This window comes from Aulonocara sp. 'chitande type north' Nkhata Bay, linkage group LG6 (assembly GCF_057382095.1).
Source record: "Aulonocara sp. 'chitande type north' Nkhata Bay isolate Kocher_YH1m ecotype deep benthic linkage group LG6, A_spYH_male_GT1.1, whole genome shotgun sequence".
NCBI lineage: Eukaryota > Metazoa > Chordata > Actinopteri > Cichliformes > Cichlidae > Aulonocara > Aulonocara sp. 'chitande type north' Nkhata Bay.
The window spans coordinates 39,975,172-39,995,393 of NC_141349.1; the positions used below are offsets into that span (position 1 = coordinate 39,975,172).

General features: G+C 42.5%; 1 protein-coding gene and 2 non-coding genes across 3 annotated transcripts; 2 read left to right on the plus strand and 1 right to left on the minus strand.

The window, feature by feature from the left end:
- The first annotated feature begins 13,450 nt into the window (after positions 1-13,450).
- trnai-aau (transfer RNA isoleucine (anticodon AAU)) lies at positions 13,451-13,524 on the plus strand. Its single transcript has one exon. It is a non-coding gene; the product is annotated as a tRNA-Ile (tRNA).
- A 291-nt stretch (positions 13,525-13,815) lies between these two features.
- Positions 13,816-13,887, plus strand: trnaq-cug (transfer RNA glutamine (anticodon CUG)). The gene has a single exon. It is a non-coding gene; the product is annotated as a tRNA-Gln (tRNA).
- A 178-nt stretch (positions 13,888-14,065) lies between these two features.
- On the minus strand, positions 14,066-19,004 carry exosc9 (exosome component 9). The gene is made up of 12 exons (XM_086297707.1): positions 18,863-19,004; positions 18,556-18,650; positions 18,347-18,466; positions 17,475-17,577; positions 17,237-17,374; positions 17,013-17,095; positions 16,067-16,199; positions 15,427-15,515; positions 15,158-15,304; positions 14,680-14,846; positions 14,498-14,573; positions 14,066-14,399 (listed from the first exon to the last, which is right to left on the minus strand). The coding sequence occupies exons 1-12, from the start codon at positions 18,926-18,928 to the stop codon at positions 14,336-14,338; spliced, it is 1,281 nt and encodes a 426-aa protein (XP_086153833.1). The 5' UTR covers positions 18,929-19,004; the 3' UTR covers positions 14,066-14,335.
- Positions 19,005-20,222: the final 1,218 nt, after the last annotated feature.

Here is a 20,222-nt window from a genome sequence, read left to right on the forward strand (position 1 = left end):
TCCTACTTTGTCATCAGTTAATGTAAATCCCCATGGGCTGATGTTCTGTCAGAATAAAGGATGAAACCAAATTACTGTCTGAATTGTCTTTGTGCCAGAAGCAACACACACACACACATATGCCGCTCTCCAACACATGTCCTGAACGGTTAAGCCCTCCCAGCAAGTAAATATCACTTAGATTTTGCAAACATTTAGACAACTGCACTATTTAATGATGTGAAAGCACACAGGCGGTAAAATCAGAATACAACAGGTCCACAGTTAAAAAAAACATGAGTGCATGTGTGTAGATGTTCACTGTGACTCTTAATAAGAGTTTGTATACCATGAATTCTGTCCAACCATTCAGAGCCATTACTCTGAATGTCTTCCCTGAACTGCTCGCACAGTTACAACCCAAACATGCTATGTTATCTCACAATTTCAGAAGTTGTGCCTCAATATTAGAAAATGAACAGCTCTTATATTTTTCAGTTGTTTTGTCAAAGAATTTCTGTCTCTGAGACTTAGATTGAATTTGACTCCAGTCCTCTTTTCATACTTGACAATATAATCTGGATTGTTTGGAATGGGGGACTCAGTTTTGTAGATTTCAGTTGCTTTTTTTAAAAAAAAAATTATAACGGATTTAAATTTCCCTGTTCTTATGCTTTATTTCATAATTGTTTTATGAACATAATAATATGGCTGAAACTGTGCCTTGTGGTGATCAAAGCAGCCTTGTTTCAGCAGCAGTGTCTAACATGCCATGTGTGATGCTATCGTGTAAATATGGACCAAAACCAGCAACTTGCTGAATCTCTGCCATGAAGATTTAAAGCAGTTCTGAAGGTGAAAAGGGATTCAACCCATTAGCAACGTGTACTTAATACAGTGGCTAGTGAGTGTATATTAAATGACATCTGTTCCATTTATGTTGCAGTTTAAGTCAATGGTGTCTTCTATCCTTTCTCTTATTTCCCAGACAGTTATTTATTTTCCTCATTCTTCATTCATGCACTCTTTTATCCACTCGTGCATTTTTACTGGATGCTGAACTTCCTGTCAGACAGACTGCAGTCAGCCAGAGTTAGAAACCAGACATCAAGAACCAGAACTGTCTGGCCTCTTCTGACTGTCTGACCTCCCAGACCAACACCAGCATTATAAAGTTTGCAGAGGATACTACAGAGATTGGGCTGATCACTGACAAACAGATGACACACAGAAGAGAACTGGCAGGACTGTGGCCTGGTTTCATGAAAATAATCTTTTCATAAATCAGAATCAGAATCAGAATCAGAATACTTTATTGATCCCTGGGGGAAATTATTTTTTGTTACAGTGCTCCATTTTAAACCAACATTAAGACAAGACAGACAATACACTAACTAAGAATAGTACAATATATACATATATATACATACATACATACATAAGTCACTCATAAATAAATAGTTGGAAAAGAAACATGTGTAGCTGTAGCAGCAAACAGTGTGTTAAGTGGATGCGTTGTACAGGGAGATGGCCACAGGCAGGAATGATTTCCTGTGTCGTTCAGTGGTGCTTTTCGGTAATCTCAGTCTCTCACTGAACGAGCTCCTGTGACTGACCAACATGTCATGGAGTGGGTGGGAGGTGTTATCCAACATTGTCTTTATCTTGGACAGCATCCGCCTCTCCGACACCACCTTGAGGGAGTCCAGCTCCATCCCCACAACATTGCTGGCCTTACGGATTAGTTTATTAAGTCTGTTGGCATCTGCGACCCTCAGCCTGCTCCCCCAGCATGCAACAGCATAGAGGATCGCACTGGCCACCACAGACTCATAGAAAATCCTCAGCATTTTCTGGCAGATGTTGAAGGACCTCAGTCGCCTCAAAAAATAGAGACGACTCTGGCCCTTCCTGTAAAGTGCTGTGGTGTTTTTAGCCCAGTCCAGTTTATTGTCAATGTGTACTCCAAGGTATTTATAGTCCTCCACAATGTCAACACTGACCCCCTGGATTGAAACAGGGGTCAAGTGTTTCCTGGTCTTCCTGAAGTCCACGATCAGTTCCTTGGTCTTTGCCACGTTGAGCTGCAGATGATTCTGCTCACACCACGTGACAAAGGAGTCGACCACAGCCCGGTACTCTGTCTCATCATCCCTGCTGATGCATCCAACCACCGCAGAGTCATCAGAAAACTTCTGAAGATGGCAGGTCTCTGTGCAGTGGCTGAAGTCTGTGGTGTAGAGGGTGAAGAGGAAGGGGGAGAGGACAGTCCCCTGTGGTGCCCCTGTGTTGCTGATCACCTTGTCAGACACACACTGTGGGAGACGTACATATTGTGGTCTTCCTGTCAGGTAATCAACAATCCAGGACACCAGAGAAGCATCCACCTGCATCGCTGCTAACTTATCACCCAGGAGGGTCGGCCTGATGGTGTTGAAAGCACTGGAAAAGTCAAAAAACATGACCCTCACAGTGCTCGCCGGCTGGTCCAGATGGGTGTAGACACGATTGAGCAGGTAGATGATGGCGTCCTCAGTTCCGAGACGAGGCTGATAAGCGAACTGAAGGGGATCCAGGTGTGGTCTTACTATGGGTCGCAGCTGGTCCAGGATGAGCCTTTCCAGGGTCTTCATGATGTGGGAGGTCAATGCCACGGGCCTGTAATCCTGGGGGCCACTGGGACGTGGCGTCTTTGGTACAGGGACGAGGCATGATGTCTTCCACATCACCGGGACCCTCTGCAGACTCAGACTCAGCATAAACAGTTTATGAAAGACTCCACACAGCTGGGGGGCACAGGTCTTGAGGACGAGGGGACTCACTCCGTCTGGTCCAGCAGACTTGCCTGAGTGAAGTCTCCTCATTTGCATCTCAACCTGGTATTGAGTGAAGGTGATGGGTGGGGGAGGGGTGTCAGGAATCTCACAGGAGGCAACATGTGAAGAGAGAGGCTGGCACAGTGGTGTGGCTCTGGATTCCAGGCTGACTGCAGGTGAGGTTGTGGGGGTGGGAGCAGACACTGTGGTGTCGAATCTATTGAAAAACAGATTCAACTCGTCGGCTCTATTCTCACCTCCCTCAGCTCCCCTGCTGTTGGTTGGCCTGAATCCAGTGATGGTCTTCATGCCCCTCCACACCTCTCTCATGCTGTTCTGCTGGAGTTTCCACTCCAGCTTCCTCCTGTAATTGTCCTTAGCCTCTCTGATCTTGTCCTTTAGTAACACCTGGACCTTCCTCACCTCCTCTTTGTTGCCCCCTCTGAAAGCCCTCTTCTTGTTGTTGAGGAGGGCTTTGATGTCCTTAGTCACCCACGGCTTGTTATTTGGGTAACAATGAACAGTCTGAGCTGGAACAATGGAGTCGGTGCAGAAAGTTATGTAGTCTGTGATACACTCAGTAAGCCCATTGATGTCCTCGGCGTGAGGCTCACAGAGTGTTTCCCAGTCGGTCACCTCGAAACAGCCCTGTAGTTCTGCTAAGGCCTCCTCTGACCACCTCCTAACAGTCCTGGTGGTCACAGGTTCCCTCCTCACAATTGGCACATAGCGGGGGGTGAGGTGAATCAGGTTATGATCTGACCTACCAAGTGGGGGGAGGGAGGAGGAGCTGTATGCATCCTTGACGTTAGCATACAGTAAGTCTAAAGTTTTCTCTCCCCTGGTGGGACAGTCCACATATTGTTTGAATGTTGGTAGTGTATTGTCCAGTGATACATGGTTGAAGTCACCCGAGATCACAATAAAGGCACTCGGGTGCTGAGTCTGTAGCCGAGCTATGGCAGAGTGGATAGTGTCACATGCAGCTGTGGGGTTAGCAGAGGGGGGTACATAAACAGCCACCAAGATGACGTGAGAGAATTCCCTGGGTAAATAATACGGCCTGAGTCCAACAGCACACAGTTCAGTGTCCGGGCAACAAATCCTTTCTTTGATTGTTATGTTGGCAGGGTTACACCACCGGTTGTTAACTAAAACAGCAAGCCCACCTCCTTTACGCTTACCGCTAGCGATGCTGTCCCTGTCCGCCCGAACAGTGTGGAAGCCTTCCACGGAAGCATTCTCATCGGGAATGTCCTGGTGCATCCATGATTCGGTGAAACACATCAGGCTACACTACATTACCCATCACGATAGACGGCAGACACGGTTTAAACCTCCTCCTCGCTTCGAGCCTCCGCTGTCTCACCGTCACCTTTTTTCTTCTCTTCTGTCCTTGACCTCTGCATCCCCGATGTGTTTTCCTCCAAATTTCAGCTGGTACTTCTGCGGGCCTGGCCAGCGAACCGGCCGGCATCAGGGCGATCAGCTGATCTCTGGAGTAAACAGTCCGTGCGTGTAGGAGATGTGCCGCGGTCCCGTTCCTTGATAAAAGTAACAGTTCCACGGCCACCAGAAGAACAAAAACTCTCTCAATCCACATGATTGAGTAAGAGATAGAAAACGGAGGAAAATACAAGTCAGGAAAAAAAAGAATACGTAAGAAAAAAAAAGCTAAACTAAGAGAAAAGCAGGAGCGACTGTAACAGGCTGCACGCTGGTTGGCGCATGCGCACTAAGAATGTATGATAAGACCAAGAGATGATTATAATCCAAGAAAGAATCAACACCCAGCAGCTTCTATATGCATCAGTGAAGAAGAAATCACAGCAAAGACTTTATTTTTCTTTGTATTATTGTAGGATCTTTACCTTACAACATAAAGCATCCCGAGGCAGCTGTTGTTGTGATTTCACGCTATACAGTGGTCCCTCGTTTATCGCGGGAGTTTTGCAGCAACAGTGACACTGACTGAAGAGAGGCCGAATGTTCTACAGCTGATATTTCCATTACTGGGCAACTTACAACAAATAATCTAGATGTATGAATAGCACCGCAGGCCAGAGGGGGAAAAAATTGCCGATAAGATTTTGAAGTAAATCATCTCTGTCGGTGGCAGGATTTGTCATCTTAAGGCTTTTGATACCTTTAGTTGTGCTCTGCTTCCTGGTAATAAAAGTCATTTTGTGGTGGAGTCCTGGACCACGATATCCAGCAACACCCTGGTGTATGTTTTGATAGAAGGAAAACGCAGGACTCTCAGAGAATCTCTGCACAAAACTGTGCAAACGCCACAAAAAAGGTCATTCATCCTCGTTGTTGCCAGTTATTGGGATCAAATCAAATCAAAGTGGTAAAGCACATCTAAGAAAAGAATAGCATCATTGTTTAAGATGCAAAAGTCTGCCCAGAAAGTTTGTTTCAGTGTTTAGATGTAGGAAAAATATATTACTTCAGCAGAGGAGTTTATTTAAGTTTCCAAAATCATCCTCTCAATCATCTGTGCTTCTCAGACTCAGCACCACACATACGTTTACATCTACTTATGTTGGTAAATTTACTGGTACTTATAAAGTGCTTTTCTACATAATTTTGAGCACTCAGAGTGATTTTTTGTACAAGCTCACCATGCAGTCACACGCACATCCATAGTGCTTTTGTCTATACCTTCACACACACCCTCACACATCCATCGATGCATCAGGGGCAACTCGGGGCTCAGTGTCTTGCCCAAGGATACTTTAGTTAGGTTTTGTTATTCGTACCTGTGTTGGAAGTAAGGAGGATCAAAAAGATAAGATTTGAATATAGATGATGGTTTGAAAATGTTTAGTTATGAGATGCTGGGTACACCAGGAAAATGGTGTTGATGGTGAAACTGCCAGCAGAGGGGGAAGAGGACAGAAAAAGTGGTTTAAAGATGAGGTAAGAGAGGATGTACAGGAGGCTAGCATGACAGAGGAAGATGAAGATGAAAAAGATAGAAGGAGATGAAAACCACCCAAGAGGAGCAAGTTGAAAGAAGAGGTTATGACATGAATGTAAAATAATAATTTCGTTAAGGCCTCGGCACAGAGAGCTGTGATTATTGTTAGCTCAGTGGTTAGCATTAAACAGTCATTTGACAACACTGAGCGAATAGCTTTGCAAAAGATAAAATAGTAACAGAAAAGGGAAAGAAAGTTGAAACACACAAACAGTTTGTGCATTCCTCTTATACACAAACAGTGCATCAGCAGGATCAGGCACTAAGCCCTACAGCCTCTGGGGTCTTGTCTTAAAGCATGAAAAGCACAGGTACTTTTTTACCCAAAAAAGATGAAAAGGAACATTTTTTTTAAAGGTCGCTGCACAGACAAGTGCAACTTGTATGTGCATGCACTCATGAAGACATGCACATGTATGACACTTCCTGAAAAGGAGTTACAGGTGTGACGGGTAGCTGCAGCTGATTGACATCTGGGAGGCCTCACCTCTGCTAGTTCAAATCCCTGAACTGAGCCGCTCGGTCATGTCTGTGCTTTTTGGGCTTTTTTGATGCAATTATGTGAGAAGCAGCTTCTGTGTTTAATTTTTGCTGAGTGAACCTTGATTTTATTAGCACCAATTATCAGATCTGCACGTCTGCTTTGCATACGTTCAGTTTATGAATGCAGCTTACTAACCAAGCTAGCTTGTTACCTGCTAATATAATACTCCAGCCTCTCGTGCAAATATGGTTATGTTTGGCTCTGAAAACATACAGCCATGGCCAAATCCTAACGTTGAGGTTTTAAATACAGAGAGTCGTTTTTACTGAATGACTTTCTGTGTGTTGTTTAGAAAAATTCTCTTTAGTGTCAGTGTCAGAGGAATATTTGCTAATTTCTAGTTGTGTGAATACTTCTGTTAAATAAATAAACTTCAGTTTATTTTACCTTTTGTTTGGTAAAAGTCAGACCAGATGCCTTAAGGGAAGAACAGTAAAGGTCTTAAAGGACTGAAGCCTCATAAGCTTTACACGTCACACTGCCACCAACTGCCTGAAAGTGTCTGTTTGACTTGTTGTTATAAGATTGAATGATGAATTAGCTGGAAACATGGTCAGAGTTGTTGTTTCAAGAACCAATTATGGTTCAGTGAAACTGGTACTTTTAGGGCTTTAACCCAAGAGCCATGTAAATCTACTGGAGCAGACTGAAGTATGCCTCAGTCATACACACAGCTACTCTTATAGATCAATTCGAAAACATTAATAGCTCTTTTATGATAGCACATATTCTGTCTCCCCATGCCAGCATTAAATTGCCCTAGACCCCACATGTGAGAGTTATTCTGCATAGCTATGGCTGGTTAAATGTTCCTTTGAAATCCAAAAATGGATCCATTCAACAGTTCAGGTGGTAGTTTGGGGATTTCTATCAAATCCAGTAAATTCAGGCTATATTTAAAATAAACAGCTGTATATATGTAAACACACAGAAAGATCCTGATCATTTTGAACAAGACCCATCACGTTTGCACTGCTAGAAAACTGTCTATGTTGTAACTTCCCTGACACAAAGTCCTGCACTTTGACTTGTGGCCACCAGCACCCCAACCAGAACTATTAATACAGACTGCACAAGTGCAAACGCTCTCATGTGACCAAGTTTCATTTCATCGCTTCTGCTCCAACAGTTTGTCACTCAAACGCCATTTGAGCTTGCAGCTACACCACCAGCTATGATGAGTGACTTCCACACGCATCGCCTTCATGACTTCTCTAAGGACTGGAAAGTTGAAGGGAGCTCTTTGATAGGCCGAGCGTCAAGTCTCAGATATCGCTTCCTCACTCATGCAGTGCCTGTGCCCAATCTAAACCCAGTTCCATTCATTTGAACCAAAAACAAATGAAGATAAGTGCCCTTGCCAAAAGCCTGGCAGCAGAATGACACCACGAAATTGTTGGAAGCATTATGGGATGGGGCTATACAAAGAAATCAGCAGTGACTGACGGACACTGCAGGCAAATTCTGCCCACCGTGATATTGTTGCTTAAAAGAGTGGAAGCTTCTGGCACAACGTTCATGCACGGAGAAATAAAGTGAGTGAAAGTTTCCAACAGCACAACTTTGATAGTTTCATAGACACATTTTTGGCTTCTGTTCTTCATCCTTGTAGACACGATTGGAATAGAGTCTAAAAAAATAAAAACAATCAACCATATGCATTCACATATATATCTACCAAAGATGGGGCAAGATGGGGTTAAAACGAATCACTAAAGAGGGAGTGCCCATAAGAATACGTGGGTTGCATTATATTTAGTCCATATAAACAGGAGAAGGGGTGATGTTTGAGTTTAGCTCCACCCAGTGTCGCACAACTCCATTGATTTTTTTTTTAAAAAGGCAAGTCAAAATAGATTACTAAGATGTGAAAGTTGTGCTTTATAGCAAAATCCTCTTTGCCACAGAAATAAGCTTCAGGTTCAGCTGAGGTCTTGGTTCAGTGTCACTCTCTATAACAGGTGGATGCAATCAACACACTCCTCTAATTAGGACAAAGGAGCTCAGGTTTCAGAGCAAAGGATGCTGTAGATGTTAATAATAGCTGTTTTCCTGCTAGCTGGGGAATCATTGCAGACAATTTTTCCTGGAAAAAATTATCTTCCTTCTAGGGACATGAAAGATTGAACATGAAACATCATAAAAATTAGACCTTTAACTTTAAAACCCAACAAAATAAGACCTAGAACTGCAAGATAATGAAAGTTATTTATGCTGCTTTAGTGTCACTGCCTGCCAAAAGGCCCAGTTCGTGTTGTTAGTAGTAGTTAGTCAGTGTCAAGTAGCTTTTCTGTGTTAACTGGTTTCTGCTTTTATCCAAATTTCATTACTTCAGAGTAAAGTTCTGGTCTTCAGCAGTGGGTCTGAAAAATCTCCCACTGCAGCCATGCAAGAACTGGCACTCAGCTCCTGAAGCCAGTGTGAAAACGTCTTCACAGATTACAGAGAAACACACTGATGCCTCTTCATGTTGGGGAGAAAATTCTTCTTGCAACAGCTCCAACAAAAAAAATGTTTTAGCCTCGATAGATAGTTTTTCCCTTCATAACAACTCAGAGTAGTGTGAATTTTTTATAACTCGTCCACACGGACATATATATAAGAGCATGGCCTGTTTGATAAGAAGGTGTCTAAACACATGCTGTCTGGCAGGTCCCACCTCCACTGCTTCATGCCATTAAACTGCAGCACTTCACTGTATGTGGAGTTTGTGCTTTATTCCTCCCAAACTGGTTAAGTCTGATCCGTGATGATCATCTCTGGAAAAAGGAAACTCCAGCTCTAAACAACATTTTTCTTTGAATGTGTTAAAATGCCTCACTGGGAGTTTATATCAACAATAATAATGACAACAATATGACTTTTTTTTTTTACTGGTGTGTGAGCAGAGACTCATTTGCAAACTTGCAAAAAGGTGCTTCTAATTTGCATTTGTTTTAAAGTCAGTACAGCATTTCCCATCAGAAATGTTAATATCAACTAAGAGTAAAAGGTGCAGTGATGGTGAATAATATGTAAATTTGGTTCCCCCAGCTTTTGTTTTCAAGGCAGCAGCACTCAACAAATGTTATGCAAAACCTGATAACCCAGCACGAACTTCCCAAGAGCTACTTGTGATGACAGGAATGTTTGGCTAAACCAGTCTTCAAGTGCCCCCATAAATGGATTTGTTATGTGGCTGTGAAGGAAAGTAAATGACAGTCAGCCATTCTTGGTCCTCTCTGGTTTTCTTGGGAAGCTTTGAGATGTGTTTGGGCTCCTCATCATACTGTATGAATCCTTCTCCACAAAAAGATGAAAAAGACCAAATTTTCTGAAAAATCTTCAAAGTGGGTTCACCTTTAAATATGGTATGTCTCAGCTTACCCTGCATGAAGTCATTTAAAGGCACTACTCTACAAAAACACATCTGAAGCATATGTGAAGGTGTTGGTGCCTGTACTCCAAGTGCACACAATCATTGGCAACCACCAATGTTCCCTCTAAGCTGCGCGCGTGCGCAATTGCGCACTGCTGGCACGGTCTCTGCGCACAGAAAATCTGCGTTTCGCACAAAAACAAATCTAACCTGAATTGAAATTAAAGTAAATACGTTAACAATTCTGTTTTGCAGTGTTAGTCAGTGACTGGCTGCTCCCGTATGGGATTAGAACGATGCCACCTTATCCCACAGTCCAGCCAATAATGCGATTCACATTCATATATACGCAGCTAATCAACGTCGCTGACAGGCTATGACAACGTCCTTATGTGCCGACACCGGTGTTTTAGCTAGCAAAGCGGCGTGGCTGATGTGGAGTGATGCCACGTTAATGACAACGTGTACAACCATTGGAGATGTGAGGATCTGTGCAATTTCCTTACTGATTTAAACTATGTATGTCCCATTGTTGTCTGTGCTTATTATCTGAGGTTTGCTGTTCATGTCTACTTTTTTTCATTGCACAAACAAGTGTGTTATACCAGTTTCATATCTATTTAATTCAGTTTTATGAGTGTTTTCATGAGCAGGATTTGCAGGAGGTTATGCAGTGAGGATTAGAAGAGCAGAGGAAGTGAAGATGGATGGATGGAAAAGTAAAAGGTAAGTTTGGCAAGATGGTAGTGAGACCTGCTATGATGTATGGATTGGAGACGATGGCACTGACAGTAGACAGGAAGTTGAGGTGTAGGTGAGGATGCTAAGTTTTTCATTGGGAGTGACCAGGAAGTGACAAATAGAGGAGATGTTGAGGGCTAGTGTGACAGAGGAAGACAAGGTGAGATGGGGAGCAGATGACCTGTGGTGACCCCTAATGGGAGCAACTGGAAGCAGAAGAACAGGAGCATATGATGCTTTAAACGGTTTAAAGGTTTGATAATCTTTAATGAAGCAAATAACCAAAAATCTGTATTCAGTACAGTTAGAAAAAGCATGTTAATGTTTTGTTAATGAGTTGCAGTCTCATTTAAATCCAGCTCAGTGTTTATAATCAAACGTTTTGACGTTTTGGAACAAATCTCCATCTGCAGCCTTTCCTCATTTTCTCTGCCGTTTCTTGGATGCTGCTGCCCCCTTCTGGTGAGACTTGGAGCCTGTATTTCTGAGAGCAATAAAAAATGAATTGAGAACCACATCAATATGTGCGTAGCCCTTTGTCTGTTGACTGTATTCATTTGAAAATAACAGCTTTGCTTACTTTGGTTTTTCTGACATCTCTGGGTTTAGTATGACCACCTCCTCCTCTTCAATGTCTGATATCTCAACCACATCTCCCAGTTCAAACATCACTTTTACATTAAACTGTCCAAATAAATAAATAATAAACCACCTTCGCCCACATCCATCTTTGTCACTTCTTCCACTTGCTCGTCACCACTGTTGTCATTTTTTTCCTCTTCATAGTCATCTTCATCATCCTCCTCCAGTCCCCAGCTGTTCTGCAGCCCCTGCCCCACCTGTCCAACACCAGGGACTGGCACCACTGGGGATGGCACCCTAGCATGTGTGGTTAAGGAGACTAAGAACAAGGACGTGAAACACATTTTCTTTGTTGCTATCAATTTTCCTCAGCATTAGCATAGCCTAGCCTAAAAATCAAACACAAGAACAAAATGCCTATAGCTTGTTAGCTTCTGATTGGCTGCTCCTTGTAAACAAAAGATTTAAACAGAAGGTATTGAGGGATATCTTTCTAAATTTATATGGCATGGGAAGAAATCTAGACTAAAGATACAGATTTTACAACTGCCTACAGATGAGGGGGGCCAGGAACTTCCTAACCTTTTATATTATTACTGGGCTTGCTATGCACAAATAATCTCAGGGTGGTTACATTCCTTTCTATTCTTCTTGGAGGTTGAAAGAGGAGTTAATAAATAACTTCATTGTGTTCAGCTTTACCTCAAGGAGATAAATATGATCGTCTGTCTGCTGTGAAACATTTATATACAGTATACTGTCTTCTCTGCCCATTATAACAGTTGGTGCACAATTAAGAAGTGTTTAATATGTAAATGAGCGTTCAACTATTCCACTGTTAGTGTAACATGATATATGGATGTTGACAGAAAGCAGAAAGGCAGCTTGGCGTTCTGCAAGCTACCCTCTCATTATCCGACAATTAAAAGTTTGGAAGTGTCCGTCTCGTGAAAGTGAATCTCCAGGCGGGCAAACAGTTGGTTATACAGGAACTACCACATCCCAGGCCCCCTGTACCCCGAGCTTTAGTTGGCTGTTGGCTCTTTAAATAATGTCTGAGCGAGACAGAAAAGGTCTCACTCAGACACATGGTGTCGTCTTCTTCTCCGGTCTCACTAATAGTTAGTCTAGAGACACAAACACACACTTTCAATGATTACAGGCTTTCCCCGACCCTGACGTGGGTGTGTCTGAGAACCATTAGACCAGTGCTTCCAAAAGTGGAGGGCGCTTGGACAATACTCACAAGGCATCTAATTTTGTGTTTCTTTTCAATTGCCTTCATCATTTCAAATGTTGATAACTAAAAACAGTATTTTGGATTTTGTCTCACTGGTTCCCTTGGCCAGAGTTTATTCAATAAAGAAAGAAACTGCAAATTTTACATTAGCTCGAGTGATTCATATATTTGGCTGGTGAAGACTCACAACTTAGGAATGGACAAAATGCATACAGCCAGGAGTGGTCCTAGCCTGTTTGGTGCCCACACACTCCCTCTGTTGTCCCCTGCCCCCCTACCCCCCGACACACACACACACACACACACACACAAAACATATTAAGGATTGCACATTGACATATTTTATTGTGAAAACTGTTGTCGAAACCATACTGGATTTAACCAGATAAATATTTTACATAGTGAGAGATAGAGAGTATCCAAATGGAATCTTTTCTCTTTTTTTCTAAACCGAGGACCTGATGGCTTTGACCTTTTCTTGTCCATCTTCCATCAGTAATTTTGCACTCCAGTATCAACACCCAACCCCACAACATAACCTAACAGACCTACACTTCAGTGCACAGATTAGGTTTGTAGAGGTTTTTTGCTTTTGTTTTTTTTGAGAATTCACACAACTCAGGGAAATAGTTAACACATAATGGGCTTGCACTGACAATATTATGAATGAAATGTGCACTATTTGGAAGCAGCATGCCCCCTCCCCTTTCGACAGGTTCAGTTTGAGCAGCAGCAGCAAGGGGGCGCACCGAGGGCCCTCGCGCTCACTTTTTGCATATATGTGTGTGATAAAATTTAGTGAGCAACTCTTATTTTTAACTGGAGAGTTAAGCAAGGTTTATTAGCTTTTACAAGAAAACTACAATGTTTTGCTGATTTGGTGAAGGGTTTTCTTATTTGTGTGTAGAGTTTTGCAAAAATAGCCAATAGTTACAAAAAATGTGCTTAAGCCATCAGAAAAAACTGTAAATGGTTTAAAGCTTTCAGCACATAACCAAAAATCTGTAGTCAGTACTCAACAGCCTACATTTAAGTGTGAACACTAGGGTGTAGGACCAAAAGTGATTTAAAAACTGATTTAAATGTGATTTCGCATTAGCGGTTTGAGTGGTGTTCTAACATCCGCCACAGAGGTGCTATGTAGCTGCCATTTGTTATGAAACGTGTGAGTTATTTAAGTATGACTGATGGGCAGGTTCAACGTGGCCGGTTAGCTCAGTTGGTTAGAGCGTGGTGCTAATAACGCCAAGGTCGCGGGTTCGATCCCCGTACGGGCCAACTTTATTTTCTTTTATGTTGTTTCAAGCAATTCGCTAATACAAACATCTGGTCATCCGGCAGTTTTCTTCCATTTATCGAGGTTTTGTTCGCATGCTAGTCCATATCGGGGCTAGCTCATCACAAGTATGCTAACTAACTTCAGCTAACTTGCTTAATGAAGCAAGAACATTTTTTTCTTTTTCAGAAAATCTGTATCGTTCTCAGTGAGGAAAAGTAGTTTTATAGACTTTAACGAAATGCCATCATGTTGTCTATATCGATCAAACCTTCTCATTGTGTCACAACGGTGGTTCCATGGTGTAATGGTTAGCACTCTGGACTCTGAATCCAGCGATCCGAGTTCAAATCTCGGTGGAACCTAAACTTTTACTTCTCTCCAGCTGCTACTCCTTATCATTATCATAATTGTAAATGTCTTCCATTGACAACACGTGCTTACTTTAATTAGTTTACACATTGAAACGATGTTAGGATATTTACAGATTCTCAGTTTGCATTTATCATTCATAAAACCCATTAGATGAAGCCAGAAACGCTGTTAGAAAAAAAGCTATTTAATTTTATTTGAAATCGACGTAGGAAATACATCCCTGCAAACAAACTGAAATATAAAAGTCTGATGTGCACAGATGAACTATCTTTTAACATTTTCACTTTCTGTACATTTGTTTGAAACAGTTACAAACATCAAGTTAATGTTTTATTTCTGAGCTGCAGTCACTTCAGGTGGGACTCGTTGAAATCCAGCTCAGTGTTTATAATAAAACCTTTTGACGTTTTGGAACAAATCCCCATCTGCAGTCGTTCCTCATTTTTTCTGCCGTTTCTTGGATGCTGCTGCCCCCTTCTGGTGAGACTTGGAGCCTGTAGTTCTGAGAGCAATAAAAAATGAATTAAGAACAACCACATCAATATAAAAATAATATTTATCTGTTAATTACATTCATTAGAAAAGAACAGCTGTGCTTACTTTGGTTTTTCTGGCACCTCAGGATTTAGTATGACCACATCCTCCTCTTCACTGTCTGATATCTCAACCACATCTCCTGTAAGACAACAAACTCTCAGTTCAAGCACATTTTTATTCTTTTCCTCTAATCAGCAAACCTGACTTTTACATCAAACTGTCCAAATAAATAAATAATAAACCACCTTCGCCCACATCCATCTTTGTCACTTCTTCCACTTGCTCGTCACCACTGTTGTCATTTTTTTCCTCTTCATAATCATCTTCATCATCCTCCTCCAGTCCCCAGCTGTTCTGCAGCCCCTGCCCCACCTGTCCAACACCAGGGACTGGCACCACTGGGGATGGCACCCTAGCATGTGTGGTTAAGGAGACTAAGAACAAGGAAGTGAACACATTTTCTTTGTTGATATCACAGACTGTATATAAAATCTTGATGTAGTCATTCAGTTATAAACCTTAAAAATAAAATTCATGTTGTTGACTTAAAACTGCCAAGACCACTAACTCATTACAAAAGCATTTATAGACGTAACAAATCCAGTGAAAAGTGGCATCTGTTTTTGGCAATTGCCCCCTGCTGGCCATTTGAAAGAATGCCATGACACCGTGTCCCATTTTTCATATGCTTTATATCCAAGCTTGTAATTCGGTTCAGGATACGTCTGAGGTGCAGCTTCGCCCTTCTGGATAATGCCATTGGCTGTTTCTGTCACATCTGTCATCTCAACCGGAGTCTCGTCCTTTTTCAGAGCTGTGATTCGGTCCTGTGGCATGGACTCTGCAAATCCACACTTTCCACCGGCCTTCCTGTATTTAAAATACGCATTTTAAATACAGGAACACAGGAAAATACACTGTTTTTAATTTAGCTTCGAAAATGATTCTAGTTTAAGACTGAAGTTTGGCAGTGAGACTAAGTCTCTGCTCACCTGGCTTTCCTGTCATTCAGCAGGGCTTCACTGATGAGCTCTGTGATCTCAGACACTTTGACACCAGCTATCTTACTGCACCTCATCACCTTCAACAAAACACAGAAAAAGATCTATTGCTCTGATAAAGAATTATTGTACTGAACAGTTATTTCACCAACATATCAGCCAAGTATCTGTTGATTTTAGAGTAAGCAAAAAAAAAAATCATTTGGGCCTTGTAATATTTCACTGGCAGAGGGATGAACTGATTCAATTATATTCCAGCAGATTTTGGGAGCAGCCTGTTTCAAACAAAGCTGAAGATCAGACAACTGGACAAAGATCTTAATTAAACCTCATGAGGTTCTGCCATGATGTCTACAGACCTCTGTGGCCTAATCACAGAAAATCTGTGGACAGACCTCAGCGGGGAGTGTATGCAACAACATTTGCAGGACAAATAGTTGGAAAACTCCAAACAAGAAAGACTCTGCTGCTGCAGATACCTTCAGCACATGTCATATCTCCCATTCATAAGTCCTCATGAAATTTTGCATTTTGAGAAAAACAAAATAGAATTAATTTCTTAATTTATGCCTTTTGGAAATCAGCCCATTTTCACTCACTCACAGTAACAAAGAGCTTTTAAGGAGCTCACCTGCTCTTTAAGCAGCATAATGCCTCCGCTGGACTGGATGGAGCAGATCTCCCTGTGTTTGTTCATGGCGATTACCAACAGGCCATCCATCACTCGCTCCTCCCGCTCACACGGGTCCACCAGCAGGTAAGTGCTGCAGGGAAACAATGAGGAAGGTTAATGTTCAAACAAGTGGTCACCTGCAGGTACTCAGAAGGTCAGCAGAAAATAAGAGGACTGTTTTAAGAAAACAGCCCGAGATCAGTTAAGTTACTCTCCTGATCGCCTGCATGTTACTACAGTTAAATGCTGAGGCTGGATCAGGTGACCCTGAACACTCAGTTGTGCCGCTAAAGTCAAATTTATATTCACTCTCACTGGCAAATTTATTAGGTACACCTCGCCAGTATCAGGTTGAGATGATCTGAGTTTTATCATGTGTGCACTGATCATAAACATGTTGAGCAACAACCCTCAGGCAGGCTGTGGAGTTGAAACAATGCACATTTGTTCCTGAGGAACCCAGAGTTTCCCAAAAAAAAAGGTCCCTCGTAATATCACACCATCACAGGCAGGGTGGATTCATGCTTTCACATCGTTTACCCCAAATTCAGTTGCTATCATGCAAATGTCACAGCAGAAATCAAGGTGCTGTCAGACCAGGTGATGTTTTTGCATGTGGGAAAAGAAGATCAGCAGTTTCTGAAATACCCTGGCCCGTGTAACACCAGCAACCACGGCACTGTCTTCATGCCTCAATGCACTGAGCTTCCCCTCACTCCCCAGCTGGTCGTGGCAGGCTGATGAGGGCTGCCCCTCCACGAGTTTTGTGCTGGTGGAGGTCTGAAGTGACTCTCTATAAACACTACTGAATATACTGAGTTAACTAAAACCTGCTGCACCTGTAAACATGACATTAACATTTTGATACAGAGGAGAAGAAATCTTGTGAGAAGCAGTGTTTTACCCTTGTTGGAAGAAGGCGAAGCTGACGCTGATGGGCATGTGGTAGATACTCAGAGGAATGGGGTCTCTCTCCTCTGGACTGTACTGAAGACAGAAATTAAAAAATAAATAAATAAATACAGCTAACATAAAGCAGAATTCTCATGAAAACAATAACATCATCAATTTTCTCCCAGCAGGTCCAGGGAAGCTCAGACACCACCTGCTGTGGTGCTGCTGACTCACCACTGTGACTTCCTGTCCTTGGGTGCTGACGTCAGGGCGCCTGAAGTGGCACAGAGCGGTGATGGCGGCGATGCTGGCGGCATCCATCAGGTTTCCATCATTATTCAGTGTGTGAACATCCACCCTGATCTGCCACACCTAGAGACCCGCAAGCAGGCACCACCACCATCATCATCATCATCATCAATAGATAAAGCTTCTCTCTGTCTGTCGTGTCTGTCTTGTGTGTATGTGTTACCTTTTCTCCAGACACCACACACAGAGACTCTGTATCGATGCACTTGGAGTTTCTCAGGCATCTCTCCAGCTGTCTGTTTAGCTTCACTGACAGCTCAGACTGTCTGGAAACACAGAAAACCCCACAGATGATTTACACTCTCTGCACCAGCAGTCTGTCTAAATGAACCAGACAGCCCCAGGGGACGACCACTACTTGGAAACTTGTGATTAACAATAACTGCACAGGTCATCTATAATTCACCAGCTATCATTCTCCAAACACAGAGGTCCTCTTACATATTATTTCCATGTAAACCAGAATTGTTGGTAAGCTAAGGTAGCTACTGTAGATCAAGTCTTAATTACCTCACTTCGAAGCCAGGAGCAGGAGACACATAGATCAGATGCCCAAGCCACCTCAGCTAGTTCCTTACGCTATGAAGGAGTAGCAGCTGTACTCTGCGCGCCTCCTGAAAGAACGAGCTCCACACCCTGGCTCTAAGACTGAGCACAGACGGCCTTTGGAGGAGCTCATGTCTGTCGCTGGCATCCACAATCTCAGTCACTAACCACAGCTCGTGGTGACATAGATGAACAGCTGTTGTTTCATGGTAACCTTTCTCCTCACCAAAACAAAAGTGCCACCAGTCCTTTTATCAGTCTCCCGCTGCATACATCCCCAACCCAATCGGTACTCCACCCTCATCCAACTGGGAACCACGGCCTCAGAACATGGAAGCTTATTATGGATGCTTTCCAGTCACCAGATCTAATTAAATTCAGGAACAATGTCCCTACACTCCATAGAAAAAAACCCCCCAAGCTTATTTCTTTATATTCCAGCGAACATAAATGAATGAGCTGAATTCAAAGAGTGAGGTTCGTCCTCACCTTCCCTGCTCAAATCCCGGTGAGGCCATCGGGGACAGCTCGATGTTGAAGAACATGATTCCTTCATTCGGTCGGTTTTCTTTAGGAGCCACCAGCTCGCACGACACCTGCGCCATGACCCTGCGGGGAGCCGTACAGTGAATACAGAGCTCAGTGTACACAGATGCTCAGTTTGGCACACGATTGCAAACATGTGGCTGCAGCTTCACCTGGTTTGTCCCAGATCCACAAAGCAGCACCCATAGTCAGTCCCAAAGCTGATCTTAATCTTCCTGTAGTCATAGGTCTGCCGTCCATCCAGGCGCTGAAGGAAGAGAACAGAAACAGGACCCATGAGTGCGGATGAAAGCCTGTAGGTGTGCTATGGTAAGGCACTATAATACACATAAATCCTCTCTAAAACAGAGCAACGATGCCAGGATAGGACACTGATATATGACCATCATGTTAAATCCTCAGGCTGCGCGCGCGCGCACACACACACACATAACAGCGCGTGCTGATTATCGCACCCACCTTTTTCTCTTCGATGGCTTTAAGCAGGAAGTCCCGCTCGCAGTTGGACAGCGGTGTGTCCTTCATTCTGTTTTTGTTATAATATACTGATCTAATTCACCGTTCCAAAAAGCATGTGGCCGCCATCGATGTTTTTTTAAACTCTAACCCGGAAGTGCAGAAGACACGTGAACGTAAAAGCGGCTAGATGATATATTTTTTTAAAATAATTGGCGTATCTAAAATTATTAATATTAAGTATTTTATTAAACTCGTTTAAATTCATTTAGAATCTTTATTTGTGTCGTATTTCATTATTTTTGATATGTTGGGCGTAGAATTTATTGATACGGGTCTTTTATTTTGAAATCCCAGCGCGGTGTGATGGTTTGATGCCTTTAGTGACATATTGAAAGCTTGTCCTTTATAGCTCGCAGTAGCTGCTTTTTATTGTTTTGGAGGAATTTGGAAATTTTGGAAAACACATTACAAAGCAATAAAAAAAATGGGCAAAATGTATTTAGTATGAGGATATTCCATTCTTTAAATGTTGTTTTATGTTATGCATGAAAAATAATAATAAAATTCATGTTTTGTCACTCAGTTACACTGAAATATATTTGATAGAAATGTCTGTGAAGGTTCTCAGTCATCCAGGTGAGAGTCCTCTTTTCCTCATGCCTGGCAGCTCCATCTTCAATGCCCTCCTCTGCACAAGTCCAAACTATCCCAGCCTGCCTCTTTAGCTTTGTCTGTTAACTGCTCCAAAACTGACTTCTCCCTCTGATGTACTCATTTCTGATCTTGTCCATCCTAGAGGCTCACAATGAAAATTTTAGCATGTTTAACTCCACCTCCAGCTCGGCTTCCTGTCTTTTTATCAGGACCACCTTCACAGCAGGTCTCATACCATCATGAAAGCCCTCACTTTCATTCTTGCTACTGTCTTTCTACCACAAATCATCACTAACACGTGTCTAAATCCCCTCTACCTGCACTTTCTTCTTCATGTGTTGCTTTGGATGGTTGACTCCAGGAATCAAAATACTTTATTCATTCAAGAGGAAATTATGTTATATGTCATATTTAAAATAATCTACCTTCACTAGCTTTGGTTTCTTCTGTCTTCACCATTAGGTCTGCCTCCCTGTTCTAGTCTTGGTTTTTCCGATTTTCATTCTTCTTCACTCCAGAGAATACCTCCACCCTTTCAGACTCTCTTCTAACTCCTCCCTACTCTCAGGTCACAGGTTAATCTGCAAATCATAGTTCATGGAGACTCCTCCTTCACATCATCTGTTAGCTTGACCTTTACCCTGACAGACAAGAAAGAGCTCTGAACTTGTTTATTTTACTTTTTTCTCTAAATTTTGTATTAATA